The 14,454-nt window shown below is 40.3% G+C and overlaps 1 protein-coding gene across 2 annotated transcripts in view; it reads right to left on the reverse strand.

Moving 5' to 3' along the window:
• Positions 1-10,651: 10,651 nt before the first annotated feature.
• Positions 10,652-14,454, reverse strand: part of GRIN2A (glutamate ionotropic receptor NMDA type subunit 2A) — a 372,275-nt gene continuing 368,472 nt past the window's right edge. Inside the window, exons 12-13 of one of the 2 annotated variants that reach the window (XM_024571553.2) lie at positions 12,820-13,994; positions 12,458-12,476 (exon numbers count right to left, since the gene is read on the reverse strand). In XM_024571553.2, coding sequence (XP_024427321.1) covers positions 12,458-12,476; positions 12,820-13,994 — 1,194 coding nt within the window. Of the gene's footprint in view, positions 13,995-14,454 lie in introns of both variants that reach the window. The other variant, XM_024571552.2, reaches the window with a different exon arrangement.

Below are 14,454 nucleotides of genomic sequence, written 5' to 3' on the forward strand. Positions count from 1 at the left end.
CTAGCAGAAGCAAATGCCCCAAGTCCTGAGTATAAATTGCTCATAATTAGGAAATAATTATGCCCCCAAATGGGGCTACATGAATGTAAAGGCATCTCACAAATTGCCAATTAGTTTCATAGCAGTGATGGTATTTAGTGCCACTTCAGTTAATGGAAAATGTATTGGAAATGGCCCATTTTTAACTGCTTCAAAAAAAGAGAGAAAAGACTTGGAATGAGAAGAGACTCCAAAGACAGGGAATGAGGCAAGAAGAAAGGGGAAAATTTATTCTTTTTCTTGGCGAGTGTAATGTAACATGAGTTTAGGACATGAAGTTAAAATAGGGAGAGTTTTTATTTTATTCTGACCATAATGGAAAGGTACTGAGAGCTTGAGAGAAGGTGAGGAATATATTCTAATTAACATTTTTAAAAGACTACTCTGGCTTCTTTCTGGAGAATGGATGCATATGAAGGCAAGAGGAAAAGAAGATGGATGGATTAGAGAGCTACTACAGTAATATAAAAGGGAGGTGATAGACTGATTGACAGTGATAGAAGTGATGAGAAACAGAGGGATCCTGAATACATTTTACAGATCACCAAGGCAGAGCTGGCCATTGGACTGGATCTGAGGGGTGAAAGAGGAGTGACGGATGATGAACAGGTATTAGGCCTGAGAAGCCAGGTCAGCAGTCATGCCGTTCCCTGAGATAAGGAACCTTGGGGAGGATCAGATTTCTGTGTGTGTTGGCAGGTGGTCAAGAGTATTTTTTAAAGATTTTAGGTTTTGGATGTCTTTAACATCTCTAGGTGGAGATATAAAATATAGATATGTATATGTGAGTCTAGAACTTACAAGGGTGGTTAGATCCAAATTTAAAAAATGAGGGGCGGGATTGTCAGTGGCATTTAAAGTAAAACGACTGGGTGAGATATTGTAGATAAAGTAGAGAGTGAGGTAATCCAAGGACAGATTCCAAAGCACTTCCCCTATCTGCCCATGCCAGCATGCACCCACTCAACATCTACCACTCTTTCACCTAGCCATCCTTCTACCTATCCACAAATGTTTAGTAAGTGCCCTCATTTTGTCAGATGCTGGGTGGGTGCTAGGATTCAAAGGTGAAAAATAATATGGGCCCTTCCTGGAAAAGCTTACTTTCTAAGATAGCACACATAAAACATACGGTAAAGCTGCCAAATTATTTGATGGAAGTGTGTACAAGAAGCAGGATCAGTCAACTGTTATCTCTGCTTCTGAAACTTCTTACTTCAAGTATGTACATTTAATATAGACTATCTTCCTTTCTTTGTTCCTTCTTTCACTTCTTCCTTTCCTTTGATCACCCAAAGACCACTCTTAAATTAGGAGTGCATCTTATAATAAAGAACATTTTGGAATCAAGAAAATGAAATAGGTAGATATTCAGTAGACTTTAAGCATCATGAATGCTTAAATCTAGGGGAGAGCTTGGAATGACTGAGAAGAGGTTTCTACTGACAATACATTTTGAAGGAGGATTAAGAGTTGACAAGGAGATGTGGAGGAGACCAGCAGTCCTAGAGGAGAGAGCATGAGTGAAGGCGTGGGGAAATGAGAGCGTTTGGTGTCTTTCTTTGCAGAGGTGCAGAAAGATCTCAGACATAGCATAAGTAACATGGTAGAAAGGGGTATGGAAGAAATTGGAAAACTTTGTGTGCTCATGGGTCATGGAGTCTGGGCTTTTCCTATGGGTCATTGTTTTAAGCTAAAGGCTTTAAATAAAGGAGAGGTGCAGTGAACACAGTCATATTTTGGTTTTAGAAATGTCAGTTGATTTGGGGATGGGGATTGTCAAATAAAATTAAATATGGCTTTAGTAGGGAGTGACTTTGTTCAGAATAATTGCCTCAAGGGGAGAAATATATGATAGCAATAAGGAAAGAGGACTATTGATATAGAAAGAATGCTCTGACCATAAGCTCTGCAGGTGTCTCAAGGGTTAGGCAAAGAGTTTTTCTTTTATAGGTAGAAGCAAACAAAGCTAGAAAGAACAGGTGAGATGTGAGATGAACAGAAGCAGCATGATTTGACAGAAGATCAGAGAATGTGAGGCCAGCCTGTCCCCAGAAGGGGCTGTTAAGGAGAGATTGTGTGCCCATTCAGACTGAAGGTGGGCCAAAGTCAGTGACCCAGGAGGAGAGAAGCTTAACCAGCACTCAGTCAACAAGCATTTTGTTCCCAGTGATTAATGGGGACCACAAGTTCAGCCAATCATTTATAAGGCAAAAAAAGAGGGGGGGGGAGGAATTTGGTGGTGGGGGGGGTTCTATGTCCGACCTTGGTAAATAAGGGGGCATCCATGAGTCATATCTAAATCACATAAAGCAGGGTGGTTCATTGCAGTACATGCTCTTTCTTGGAACACAAAAAAGGAGGAGAGATCTTTGACCATCATCTTTTTTTCCAGGTTCACAATTCACAGGGCTTGGTAAAGTTCAACATTATCCAGAGTCAAGACTGCAAGTGTGGGAACTGCATAGGAAGAAGAGGTCCAGATAAGGGACAGTGGCAGAGAATGCTGGTAAAATCCTGAAGCTAAACCATGGATTCTTCCCAATTCCATGCTTCCCTCTATACCCCTTCAGTGCACCAAGGGGAGAAATCAAGTTATTTCCCCTTGTAGTAATAAGCCTGCCTGACTCATCAGTGATGTCCACTGCTGCAGCAATGACAACAAAGACCACAACACTATTTCTTATTTTCATATCAATTGGCAGAAATTATCTTTATTAGAAAAATGAAGTTTTTCCTGTATTTACATTTTTACACCATAGGACTGGGCACTTTCATTGTCTTGGGAGTTATATACAGATCAGTTTGCACACACATTTCAAACCCCATTCCTTAAAACAGTTGATAACACGTTGAAAAAAATAAAAGACATACTACAAGAAGACAACCATAGTATATACTTCCTCTATCATAGGAAGGTGTTAAGCAAACATGTAATTTAGTAGCTATCCTTGGAAATATTTAATACAGTTAGTAGCACTTCCTCATGCAATGGATTAAAATATGACAGGTATAAGCTGCTGTGATTGGTACATGAACATCTATTCCCAAATGGAAACCATTGAGTAGAGCACACAGCTTTCTTTGGGCTCCACCATACAAGAGATCAAGCCAGTTCTGATGTGGGTTTTGGATTGTGTTTGAATGTAGCTGTGAATGGAAACCCTTTATATGGAGCTCAAACCCATCCATTTTGGGTTAAAATAGACTCAGACGTGGACCATTAAAGCTGCGTCATTCAATTTCTCTCTTGTGGATAATGGCCAGCTTGTGTCTTATGCAGTAAGTCTTCTAACACCAGTGAAAGATCAATAGTTTACCACCCGTTCTGTCTAAGAAGGCCATTAATTATGACTTTAATGATCTACTTCTTATTCCAGCCACCAAATTAATTCGCCAAATTCTTTCTGAATATTCAACTTGAAATATATATACTATACACAAACACATATGCACAGACATTCCATTATGATAAACAACATCGAAATATCCTGACTAAATAAGTTGGCAAGTATATGCTTTTAACTTTGTTTTAGCTGGGGGATGAACAAGATTAAGATTCACAGTTAAAAACAACTGATAAAGAAATCTTTGGGGACTCTCAGGCTTGGAAGGTGTCTAAGCCAATTCTGGCCATGTAATTAGTTATATTGAGGAGTTTACTGAATTTTCTATGAAAATGTTATTCTTGATCTTACCTCTTATTTGGAAAAAAAAGGCAGTTGACATCCTTTTCTAGTGAAAAATATGGGAAACATGAACATCACAAGTGCCATGTTCACCTTTCCCCAAACCATCAGAATTTGACCCCAAATAGTTGTCGAATCTTTTCTAAACTGGAACATTTCCTTAGTGGTCATGGCCCCAGAGCTATAAACCTAATACATTTAAGAATTAAAAAAAATAATAAAACAGGGTTAAAAAGTCAATAGTGTTCATTTATTTGAATTAGCTTAACTGAGAATAGAAATAATTCAGTAAGTCTTAGGTAACTAATGTAAAAATCTTAATTAAATTCAAAAAGCTATAATTTTTTTCCATGGAAAAACCAACCATGTTTTTATATATTTGGACCTTCACTATTTGTTCAGCTATCAATGGTCTTTGATTTGAGCCCTTTAAAAGATTAAAACAGCAAAATGTCAGATCAATGAGGAGTATTTAAAATGCCAAAGACAAACTTATGTTGCTGGAGAACAATTAATCTTATTAATTTAAAAGGCAGCTGTGGTATTGGCTACATGTTATGTTAATATCCTTTTGAAGGCTCATCTTAAATCTTTCTCAAAGGGGTAAAAGAGAATTAAGTGGAAGAGGTTATGACCCAGGGCTATGGCTAGTGAGGAATGTTCTAGAACTGCAAAAATGCAAACTCATTTTTTCATGGATATGGTCCATAAGAGGGATTTATCAGTGACGATCTCAGTTTTGTCTTGTTTTTTTTCTGCACACTGCTGACATCTTATTTGAGGAAGTTAAAATGAGAAATGGCTCCAGTTTAAACAATTTGGTTTCTGCTCCCTGGAGAGTTATGTGCTTTGAAGAAATACCACTGGCCAAATTGTTCTTTTGAGTGTTCCAGTTTCTGCACAGCTCAACATCTCTGGGAGAATGTGGTCATGTACTGTGGACCCAACCAACAGGGTCTCCAAATAGCTGTTAAATAATAATAACTTTTTGTCCTAAGAGATTTTTTCTTACCAGCTTGAAACAGCTAGAGAATTTCTCAAGGATGAGGACATTAGGTCAACTGACTGATTCACAGAACCTTCTAGAAAAACATTCCTCTGTTTCCAGATCAGTGTCATCATCTATATAATGGACCTAATGGGCTCCCACTCACAGCAGATATAAAGTGCCAGGAGAGAGAAGTGTGGCTTACAATATGGGAGGGCAAGAAAAAGAGAATGCATGGGCTCAGTGTCATTGTCCAGACAATGCATTCAGTGCTACGCCATTTTCAAATCCTAGAATACCTAATGGAAATATTCCAATTTGACACTCCTTAAAGAGACAAACTGAACAAGCATTCACTAATTCAATAGTTATCTTAATATCAGTGACCAGGAAAGTAACTCTAAGATGATTAAAAAAAAAAGACCAAGGTGGAAAAACAATCCTACTAGCTGGCCCTCAGTCATTCTGACCACCAAAGCTCTTCGTCATTTATACAAAAGTATTTCCTATCATACCTCAAACCTTATTCTGCCTGCTTGGCAAAAGTAACCAAAAATATAGATGAAATAGAAGGGACAGTCACTTGCAAATAATGTGACCTTTTTGAAAATGGGCCAAATGTTTTGTTAGGAGAGCTTTAATGAGGGGGCTACAAGGCAGTGTGTGTGCACGTGCATATGCGTGTGTGTCCACACACATGTGAAAACATACTATTTGCATATACTTAATGGAATTAGCCCTGATGTCTGCTGAGAAAAAAAAAAGAAGGGAATATTTAAGATTAGGCACATGCTAAGTAGAGAAAATAACTCTCTGGGAACCAGAAAAGTCAATGCTGAGTGCAAGCATACAGGGGAGAAACAAAAACAGCATTCACATCTCAGAAGCGACTGAGAACAAAGTTGAGTTGCCCAGGAGTTTTCAATGCACCCCAAACCAGACGACGAGGGGAAGACACTGACTAACTTCCTCACAACAGAGGCTGAAACTCAAGAGAGAGCCGCGGGGACCTCTAAACAGCATCTCTCTCTTTCTGACTTCAATTCTGACCTCTTTGGAGGAGATCAGGCACTTTAAGAATATGCCTAACATTAGGGATTTACTAGCAAATTCTTATTGATGAGGCTGAGATGGACTTGAGCCCCAGTTTCCTTATCTGTAAAATGGGAGCACTCAGACTTACAGCCTAAGGATATTTTGAGAATCACAGTCTAGGATATGCCTAGAACATTGTCTATACTCAACATAGATATATTTTAATACTTCCAAGTTTAATTTCTGACCCAAGGCATATACTTGGGATAAGCAAAAAATCTAATATTCCAGTAATGTAAGAATAGGATGGACAGAGAAAAATAAGCTCACTCCCCACCCACCATTTTCCTGAAATTTCCCTGCCCCATTTTCTCTCCAGGGCACCTGATGTGTTCTCTTTCACCAGCCACAACAGTAGGCACTTGGGAATTTTCAACAAGGAATTTTCCCTGCTCCTTTCCCTGATACATTTATTACCTGAACTATCAAAAGTATTCTTCACAAGTCAAAAACAAAACCAAACAAAAAGGCTTTCAGGAAATAGTCTTTTTACATCATTGTCTATTTTCTAATCCTTTGAGGATTTTTTCCAACCCCTCCTTAAAGCACATATAAAGCAGAGTGGGAAGGAGGTAAAGGCTGGAGAACTGAGTGGAATCAGATCTGAGCCTGTCTGTGCAAAATGTGGAAGGGCAAGTTTAGTCACCTGTTTAGATGCTCCTAGGCTTCCTAAATACCAGCTTTGAAGGTTCAAGTAACCAAGGGCATCCCCAGGAGCACCAACTATATTCTCCAAAGTTACTTACAGATCTAGGGGAGGGTGTTTGGTTTCTTTAATCATGGAATCAATAGGTTTTTATTTTCTGGCAAAAAATTTATTCATCATTTCTAGTTTCTACATTTACTCTGTGTTTGCATTTCCTGGGTCCTTTGTTATCTTTTGTATTAAGGAACTGAATGCCTAGACCATAAGCTACTATGGCAAGAGACTATATTTTCTATTCCCTTTGCAGCTGCCCAATCCCAAATTGGCCTTAAAAGGAGAGTAGATACATAGTCAATTGCTATCAGCTGATCAATGTTCTTTACTAATCCTTGGCTCAGGAGGAAGAGAACTCTATCATCTCAATGATCACTGTCAGCTTTCATCTTTGGTTTGAGGTTTTAAACTATAGCCTTCATTGCCTCCTCCCAGGAAATAGGTCCTTGAAAAAAAGTTTTCTCTTTTCTAGGACTCTGAGGCAGGGAGTGCTGGGGATCTCAAAGGAAAACCAAAACTCAAAGAGGGATGCTTGGGTCTGTGTAAGGCAAGAGGCAAAGAAAGATGGATCTATGAGGTTCTCTGGCTCTTATCACAGAGGGACTCAGGAGAGCCCTCACTAGAAACCTAGAAATGAGTCAGCATGGTAAAGGGAACCAAGCTGGGTGGGAACTGGGCCATGAAGCCTTAGGTTCTAGACCTGGCTCTGATACTGTCAACCTGAAGACCATATAGATTACTGACTCCTTGGGAACTTCATTTCCTCTTAGCGTTCCCATCTCCCACCGCTTCCCACACATCTTGGTGTATTTCTTTAATTTATGTTTTTCTAAGGCCCTCCTGGGCAGGCACCTTTAACTAATACTCTACTGAGAGTACTTCTGGCCACAGAAAGAGTGAGGGTGGGGGAAGAGGATAAGGAATTTAACAGGAAATATGCCCTTCAATGGGTTTACAGAAATCATACATATGTCCATTATCAGTATTGTCTACAGAAGCAAATGTGAGCAGAACATATTCCATACCCCTATCTCCAGATACATTTTTAAAGAAGGGGTCAAGAACACCAACACCCAAATCCCACTGGGCTCTGTCACCCTCCCTAGAACTGAGATTTTAGAAAAATAGTGCCCTCTCTACATAAATATCATCCCATCAATAACCAGAATGGGTTTTCCATGTGTTAATACCATTCAATTTTTAACATAAACTTTACATTATGTACAATTTTATTTGTATAATACACTTATGTGTGAACTGTAGAAATCAAGCATGTATAGTATATACATGTGTACACAAGCATTTGTATTCACAGGATAAGTGCATTTGATTATCTCCGATCTCTATTCAGTGGCAGGCTGACCTCATGTGACACAATTGGATATGAACACAGTACAATGGAAAGGGATCAAATGGGACAGGGCAATGGCATATTGGGAGAACTTTTCAAGTATAGGCCCCACTTCACCTTTCATTAAGCACTTTCAACCCTGTTGACCAAAAGAAGATAGGGGTATCCAGAAATGTCTCATTTTGTCTCAGGTGAAAATAAGCAATGCTTTTGGAATGGAAATGACCTTTATAGAGAACCTTTAACCCACATTAAACATCAACCAATAAGTTTAGCTTCCACCTACTCAGTTTCATTTTGCATTTTTACCTTGAAGTCCAATTACGTGTATTACGGCCACGGTCAATAAAAAAACAGGGTCCACTGCAGAGACAGTTCATGTCTCCTCTTCAAGGATTCACACACAAGAGCAATGCACAAAGAAACAGTACAGGGATGTGCATCAAGTCAACGAGTAATTCAGCTCTTCTGAAAGATATTTAGGTTTCTCAAATGAGTATTTATTTAGGTCTCAAACTGCAAGGGATTTCAGTGTAACGTATTTATTTATATGACAACTGATTATTAAAGCTGCACTTTTTAGGTTTAAAGGAGATAAATTTTTAATCACCATTTAATTAACACCAACTTTTTTTTCCTTTTTCATTAGCAATTCTATTTGCAAAGAATTTGGGGCATTTGTCATTTCCTGAGAAGGATGCAGAATATTAAATACACACCAGCACTAGACATATCAAATAGAATAAACAATGTGTGCCTGCCGTGGATGTTTTGACTAATTAACTGCCTTGGCTAGAGTCCCATTTAAGTGAAACTATTTCATTTGTAAACAAGGTGTAATTTTCTTTTTTTCTCCCCTGAAAACAAGCATGAATTGATTTGACTGATTTTGCTGCAATGGGTGAATTTTAATGCTTTCATCAGAAAAGCTAAGTATGAACACTGCTCAGGCTCCCTGTGAAACAAGGAAGAGAAAACAAAGTATACTTCATGAGACACCTGGCCATGGTGCTGGCTGTAATCATGCAGTGAGATTTGCAAAGGAGAGTATAATCTCACACCTCTCACAGGAGCCTCACTGGCAGAACAATAGATTTATCGGGAACTTGCCTTCCCAGAGAATTGAAGCCAGCCGTGACCTAAGAACCTGAGTGTGGGGTAATAAGCAAAACTATTTTCCACAAATGCACAAGTTTCCCAGGATAGAATTTATGCCCTAGAAGACTGTCCTCTTAACATAGAATATTTTAAGTTGGTTGCATGTATGCACTGTTACACATGGGCAGGAACATGAGCATTTGCATTCAGGTATATCAGTTGGGTCCTTCTCAAAAGGAGAAAATCTATATAAAGTTAATGAAACATCATTACAATGCCAGCTCTGACCTGAGTCAGGTATAACTCAGGCACAAAATTGGGTTCAGTGATTCTGGCTCCTTGGCATGAACAAATCTAAGGTCACAGAGCCCTTTGGGATGGATCTATAGTTCAGGGCTTTCTATTTAATTTTTGTCACCTCCTATACTGTAGGCGTAATTTACTTTGGGCAGTGTACTCCTGATATTCTTTTCCCAAAGAACTGACCAGATGTAAATTACCTCTGAAGAGCTCCAAACATCACCTGTCACTTGAAAATTGACCATCTGACCCATGGTCAATTTTCTTACATTATGGATCATCCCAACTAAGAGTCAGTGAATTAGTGAAGGAGGAAATTAGGTATTTATCATATAGCAACAAATTCTGACTATTTATTTTTTAGAAAAACTTTGGATATGAAGGAAGTAGATTTTTTTCAGCATGTTACTATTGATTCTTCCAAAAAGTCACACTTTTAGTTTCTTATCCAGAGAAGTATGGAGTTAATAACAGAAATAATGTTGTTATTAGAAGGCTTTTTCAGCCATGGAATCATTCCACATGTAATTTGCACTCTCCCTGGAGATCTCTGTCACATTTGGCAACCCCATGCATTTTGAGGACACTGGAGAAAGACAAAGCCTCTTTGGATTAGTGACATACCACTGCTCTGTATTCTGGGGAGACTTTTTAAATTCATGTCATGTTAAAGACATGCCAAACTTGTGGGTAACTGAAGGTGATCTTGGCTTGAGGAAGATAGGTCTGGGATGCAATGGAAGGGCAGAGGCAGAATGTTCTAAAAGATGATACAGTCAATGGTACGCCTAAGATTGGAAATTGGGGTGACTATTCAAGGTCCTTCAATCTAGGCTCCTCCATTTTTGGGCCTACGGGCGGCAAAGTTGCATTATCCAGTGTTCAAATACAAAATACAGTGTTCAAGTACATTTGTTATCAGCATCTAGTCAGCCCCTTCTTCCGTTCTATCTCAAAAATGATGGGAAGACTTCCTCACCTATTATTATAACCAGTTTTCATCATTGTTGGAATATTGTAAGTCAGGTGCACTTCCCCAGAGATGGAGCCATTCAATGAATCCTCAAGCTCAAAGAGAATTATTCCTGGCACCTGCCCACTCACAGGAAAGCACTACCTACAAAATAAAACTCATTGTTAATAAAAGAAACAAGATAACTTTTCAACATGTCATTCTGTCCCTTTTTCTAAGAACCCAAAGCAAAATGCAGGAGGAAACAACAGTCAGGCCGGTGTACATTAGCTTAGGGTTCCTGCAGCATGTCTCCGAACAGACCGAGGTAGTCTGCAAAAACTGATGGCTACTTCTCCCAAATATTCCAGGGATAGTAATATATTTAAAATATACTAATTATTAGATAGTATATAAAATGTTTACTATTGTTTGTGGTTTTTATAATATTTAATCTTTAAACTAGAAAATTCTGGTCTGATAAAGTATCATAACAATGGTCTTTATTTATTTAGGCACTTGGCATGTGCCAGGCACAGTGCTGAGAGCTCCGCAGGTATAGAGATCCTCCCTCTCCCCCCAATTATGTTAAATGAGTATCATTTCATATCATACATGCACAGGTTTGAGTAGAGTAAAAATGGGATAATGGAGGGGACTAGAAATGACAAATGCTTTGAGGAATTTTTCATCTGCCTCTGTTGGTGTTAGTGAAACAGGCTCCAACAGAGTGAATATTTCAGAAGAGAGAAATCACTTGTCCCACTGATGTTTATCCACAATTTGGAGGATGCTCAGGGTAGATGTTTGAATGTCTCTCATGTTTTGAAGGCTTTTGATTTGAGGAGGCTGGGGTGGAAATGAGTGTCCAACTAAATTTCATGATGTTAAAAAACATAAACCTAAAACCACACTAGCCTTCTGCAGACAGATGGCATTGGACTTCTTACAGATCACAGCACACATATGGCTGTTGGTGCGTGCCACCACATTAACAACCCTGGGGACAGCAACACACAGTGAATTAGACACCGCCATGGCTGTTCGGCAACTGAGTAAGCTGCAGTTACTCTAGGAGGAAAGGGGTAACAGATACTATACAACCCTGAGTCATCACCAGAAGGGAGAAAATGCAAACTTACGTACACAGGAGTCTTCAAGATAAACTACAATGGCCACTGTGTCATAGACAAAAGATCCACACTTAGATATTGAAGACATACACGTGTTAGTCTACGCAGCTCTGAACAAGACCATTAAAGCCAAGGGTGAGAGCATCTATGAAACACGCAAATGGACAGCCAAAGAGATTCTTGTAGCTCTGTGCCTGAGGGCCCTTCTGGCCTTTTACTTCAGATGTGTCTGGGAAATGGACTATAATGAAGGTAGCAGAGTTAGCATGAAACCCACTGATTTGCTATTCTTTGGGGGAGCCTGGAGTTCTGGGCTTGGGCATGGGCTGTGATGGAAGGCGTGACAATAAAGCTGAAACGGTTACAAAGCCAAACTTCCTAATCCCTTGCACATATCAGTCTCACTACAGTGCAGATTTATTTGGTCTGTGTCAGATTTACATGCATACCATATTGCTTATTCTGTATTAGAGAAACCATTAGGCATTTCTGATGAGAAAATCACATGGTGGACTGGCTTAATAGAATTTGGAATATAGGAAATCACATCACCATTGACATCCAAGGCATCATTGCTGCCAACATACCTAGTGGGCATGTCCAGGAGACTTGCCCTTTTATTTATTATTTTTGGTTAAGGACTCACCTATCTCATATCTATCATTCTCAGCACACACCTCACAATATTCCTTGAGTGGAAGACTATGGCATGTAGCCATGTGCAAAAGAACCAACAAAAAAAATGCCTTCCTAAATCCTCTTCCTCTTTGCAGGGCATCCAACATTTTTCCCTCCAGAACATTGGCCATTATGTATGTTTCCCTATAGGTAAAACATTAAAGGAAGGTTTTAAACATCAGATTCAATGCTAGGCATTTTCTTGTACACACGTCTATTGCTGCAGGAATTCAAAACCCTAGGGGTAGAGTACATATTATTCTTATTTGCAGCATAAGGCATAACATGCTCAGAAATATACACATCGTTGTGGCCTCTACTGTCCCTGGAACAGTACGATGCCGTTGACCTCAAGGATGATCGAAGGTAGCTGTCATTCACTGTCTGGGATGGTAAGGAGTGTTTATAAGGGTCCGAGGGGCATCTCCCAATGACTAAGCGTTGGTCATCCCCATAGGAGTGAAGGAAAGGGTTATCAGAGGTGTGGTCTGGCAAGAGAGACTTGCTCCGCTTGCTGTCCTCCAGACCCTGAGGGAAGAGGGAGCTTTTGTTCCCTAAGAGTTTGCTGGAGGGGACACTAACAAGACTCCCGTACAGATTTCCCTCTAGAAGACGTTCCCTGTCCTTGAGGCTTATGCTCCGAGAGGGCCTGCTAAGGTCCATCTCCCTAGGTTTGTCAAGGATGTTATCGTAGGAATGCTGGCGGCTAATTCTTAGCTTGTTCTTTTGGAACTGGAAGGTGTTGTTCTGTGCCCAGTCCTGCCGGTAGGCCTCTTCCTGGGTGGCTGGATTACCTGTCTCCTGAAGCATCTGGTCTTCGTCGATGTCATAGAGATTCCCCATCCGTAAGCAGGCATCGCACTTGAAGGGAGACCTCATGGTGAAATGGCCTGAATAGGTGGGAAGGTTGGAAAGGCAGCTCCTGCAGTGTGTGGAGTTCTGCCGGTAACGGTCACTGCCCTCGCTGAGAGGGGAACTCTTGTCTTTCAAGGTGAAGTGCTTGGAGTAGAGTTTATACTGGTCATTGTTGGGAAGCCCATCTTCATTGTGCAGAGGGTTCCTATTCATGGGCAGCGTGGAGTCCCCCTTGCGGAAATTCTCATTGTGGTCCTGGTAAGCATCTGGGAAGTCCACATTCTCAGGAAGGGCTATGTTTTCAACAAACTGGGGAGGATCTAGGTGGAAACTTGGCTCCTTCTCACCATCAATGGTATAGATCTTGTCCCTGGGGGAGCTTGCTTTTGTCTTCAAGTAGGACCGCTCAGCCTCACTGCAATCCTTGGGGTACTTGGAGGCCACTGACATTTTGAAGTTGTCCTTGGTCTTGTGGTTCTTATTGATGTCAGGTTCCCTGTGGCATGTGGCCCGACTCGAAGTTTCTGAAATATCTGAGTGAGCCACCTCTTCTGGAAGGTACCTAGGACTCTTTAGGGAGTGGGTCCTATTCTCCACTGTTCCTTCATTTCTCTGGGAGACTGGGTTCTGGGTCACTGAATCTTGGCGTAGAGATTCCATGGATTTTTTCCAAAGCTGCCGGGGCCTGGAGTTCCCTTTGGGTTCTGTGCTCACAGCTACCTCCACTGTGTTAGGGTTGGACTCATTGAGAGTCAGAGGGTGCTGCCCCTGGAACACATAGTTATTGAGGTTATCCTTGTGTCTGTTAGCTACAAATGTTTGGAGTTCATTCATGTTGTCCCCAAATATGCTGTCTTTTCCCTGAAAGGACCTGTTGTCTGAATATATCAAATTTCCCTTGTCTGAAACCATGTCCATGATGAGGGAACCTCTTTGGATGAGGTCAGCAGCTCTTTTGGGAGAATCCATCCTTGAGGAGTTCATGTTGGACATGTTGGAGATGTCTTTGGCTGACCGAAAGAGCTTTAACATGTTGCTCTGCGACCCGCTCAGATTGAAGTCCGGTGACTTCTTTTTTTCTTCAATGTGCACCCCATGAATACAGCTGTAAATGCCCTGTGGGAAGTGACATAGCACACCATCAGCAGCAGCAATGAAGAAACCACTCCTCACCTGAACATAGCCTGAAAGGTCAGATATAGCCTTCTTGTAGGGCCCTGGAGAAATACTGAAATTCAGTCTGAAGCTTGATAATGTTTCTTAAATGGATGAGACCAGTGACAATCTTGTCTCTCAGCCTCAAGGTTATTGGACACTTTTGTAAATAGTCATACATGAAGTCTGAGAAGAGGTATCAATGAATGCTCATGATATCAGAGTCAGCTATTGACAAACAAAGGTGGCATAAAAGGACCACCTATTATTAATTCTTTTGGGAGATTACTCCTACTTACACACTGAAGCTATCAATCAAATCATGAGACCCAAACAGGTCAGTCAGAAAAATCCTTTCTGATTAAGGGTAGGCATGAAATATATATGTGATCAATTAGATTTTTTTTTTTGAGGAAAATTC

This window comes from Desmodus rotundus, chromosome 1 (genome assembly GCF_022682495.2).
Source record: "Desmodus rotundus isolate HL8 chromosome 1, HLdesRot8A.1, whole genome shotgun sequence".
NCBI classification, from domain to species: domain Eukaryota; kingdom Metazoa; phylum Chordata; class Mammalia; order Chiroptera; family Phyllostomidae; genus Desmodus; species Desmodus rotundus.